A 2548-nucleotide genomic window follows, 5' to 3' on the forward strand; every position below is an offset into this window, starting at 1 on the left:
AGGGGTAAGAATGGAGCAAGAGAGCATGCGGGAGAACCCACTCATTTACTGTATAGCGTAATGCTCAGCGAGCTGCACAACATTTCAGTCGAGTCAAATGGTGAAGCGATGGTTGTCTGTGAACCCCAGCAAGCAGTATTCAAGGTTCAGTATATCTGGAAAGTTCAGCGAATAAATAGTCTGCTCAAACTTCGAAAGTATTTTATTTTTTTTATCAAGGAAATCGTTTTCTCTAGAATTTGTTGCAGAAATTTAAAGCAGCGTTAACTTGTTCGCTGTATAATTTCCAATCTAAAACTGTCTCTTAAAGTTAATTCTGCATGGCTTATCTTCTTGGTAAAGCAGAAAAAATCTTTCAGATGGGAACAGAGACACATAGTTGGCTGTACAACCTGTAAAACACAGGAGCGGTCTGAAAGGTGTTTGAAACGATGTCCAACTCAACCCATTATGAGATTATATTCAATATTATACATGGCAGATGATATAGCAAAATGGAATCTGTACATGCTACATCACTTAATTCAATGTATTAAACAGGCAGAAATCAGGGTAACACTGCAGAAGGCACAGGAGAAAATGTGCTTCTTTCCATCAGCCAGATGTTACAGGGCAAATGCATTAATTACTTGATTTGGAGACACTGATGTAGCATAAAGTGAGATCAGCTGTACTTTGAGATTTTTCTAAATCATTTTCTAAATTATTACAATGCTTCTTGATAAACCTTATTTGACATGTTCCCAAAGTTATATATATCTACCAACTATACAATAGTGACACTTATGCCATAACTGCTCATTTATCATCTCCTCATGCCTATTTGACCATCTCTTACCCTGAATGTCCTTCAGGTGGCGCCTGAGGCCTTACTTGTGTTGGAACAGCACAGCACAATATTTACACTTATGGGGTTTATCCCCTGTGTGCAGACTGAAGTGGTCTTGCAGCATGGCCTTTTGGGAAAATGTCTTGTGGCACAGCGGGCATCGAAAAGGCTTGACCCCAGTGTGGACTCGTATGTGGCGGACCAGGTGAATCCTCTGGGAAAAGCCTTTCCCACAGACCAAACACAAGTACTGTCTGTGCTGCTTCAGGTGGCCCACGTAGCTCTCCAGGTGCTGGAAGACTCTGTCACACCTCCTACACAGGTACGGCCTCTGGATCACCGTGCTGTCTGAGCCCTCTGCCAGCTCATCTCCAGAGCAGTGACTCTTTGGCAGATGTGCTCCAGAGAGGCAAAGCAGATGGGAGTCCATCAGCTTGCCACATTCTTGCAGTTGAGCTTCCTGCAAGAACAATTCTTCCTCTTTGCTTTGCTCTCCCTTTGCTTCCTCCTCTTGGTTCTGGGAACTGTCCACCAATATTTCACATTGAGCAGAACTTCCTCTGCTTGTGGGTGATGTATGATCTTGGAAAGCTGTAGGAGAGTGCAGCTGGCATCTTAGAGCACCTGTTTTGTGTTGAACTTGATATGGTGGCTTGTTTGTGTCAACAGGCTGCATGTCTCCTTCTTCCTCTGACTTCATGCGATCTAGACAGTATGCTGCATCATCCGATAGCTCTATTTGAGCTATAACCAGCCCCCTATTATTATCTTTGACCCCCCTCGGTTCATGACCATCCAACTTGGCTACTTGAAAAGACCTTGACTTGGACTGAATCAAAACCACATCTTCTTCCTCCGTACTTGCTTCCTGGATGTTGGTGCTGGTCTGGGCTGCATCCCTTTCCTCCTGATTTCTGAAGCTGGTACTTGGCTGGTCGCTGTCTGGCAGCTGGCTGTCCTTCTCCTCTAAATGTCTCCCCAGTTTAAAAAAAGCCAGGGTGGGCCCGAGGTACTGCGAGATGGCCTGGGAACACCTCTCCTCCACCTGACTCATCTGGAGCGCACTGGCGGCAGTCAGGTAGCTCACCAGGTCTCTCAGAGGGACCTACAATAAAATATATTTAATGAAAAACAAGGACAAGAGTAAAATAATAAATAAAAGCAGTTAGGATTCACACCAAACGCCCACTTTGTACACATACAACACACAAAAACAGAACTACACCCAAGGAGCAGTCATCTATAACTTTCATATCACACTCTTTTGTTGTTCCAACAGTTTGTTCCCTATTTCAGTTTTGATGTTATTCATTCTGACCCTCTGTTTGCAGTGATCTTGATCACAGTACAAGACCCGCTGTAAAATAGTTTATAATAGGAGTATTCAGGGAAGTAATACTTATATCACACCTCTAAGAGCCCAGTGTAGCATGACAGGAGAAGTCTCTTGCCAACCTCCACACGAGAAACTACATCCACGCTCAGCTTGGCCCGGCCTTCGTGGAGCAGGAATTGGTCACGTAAGAAGTCTGAGGACGCTGCAAGCACTGCTCTGTGACCGTGGAAGTGGAGAGGCTGAACAGCGGTGCCTTGTGGACCCCCGAGGAGGAGTGTAATATCACAGAAGCGCTGCTCCGCCCTGAGAGCGTTGATTTTGCTGAGGATGGAGTTGCCGTGGGTGGGGAAACGAAACCGTAGGGTGTCAGAGGAGCTTGGCAT

The 2548-nt window shown here is 45.3% G+C and overlaps 1 protein-coding gene across 1 annotated transcript; it reads right to left on the reverse strand.

The window, feature by feature from the left end:
- Positions 1-869: 869 nt before the first annotated feature.
- LOC306751373 (zinc finger and BTB domain-containing protein 6-like) lies at positions 870-2548 on the reverse strand (the record flags this gene model as incomplete). The annotated part of the gene is made up of 2 exons (XM_079234939.1): positions 870-1934; positions 2240-2548. 2 exons carry the CDS (start codon positions 2546-2548, stop codon positions 870-872), a joined length of 1374 nt encoding a protein of 457 aa, XP_079091065.1.

The sequence above is a fragment of the Taurulus bubalis genome, assembly GCF_910589615.1.
Source record: "Taurulus bubalis genome assembly, chromosome: 19".
NCBI classification, from domain to species: domain Eukaryota; kingdom Metazoa; phylum Chordata; class Actinopteri; order Perciformes; family Cottidae; genus Taurulus; species Taurulus bubalis.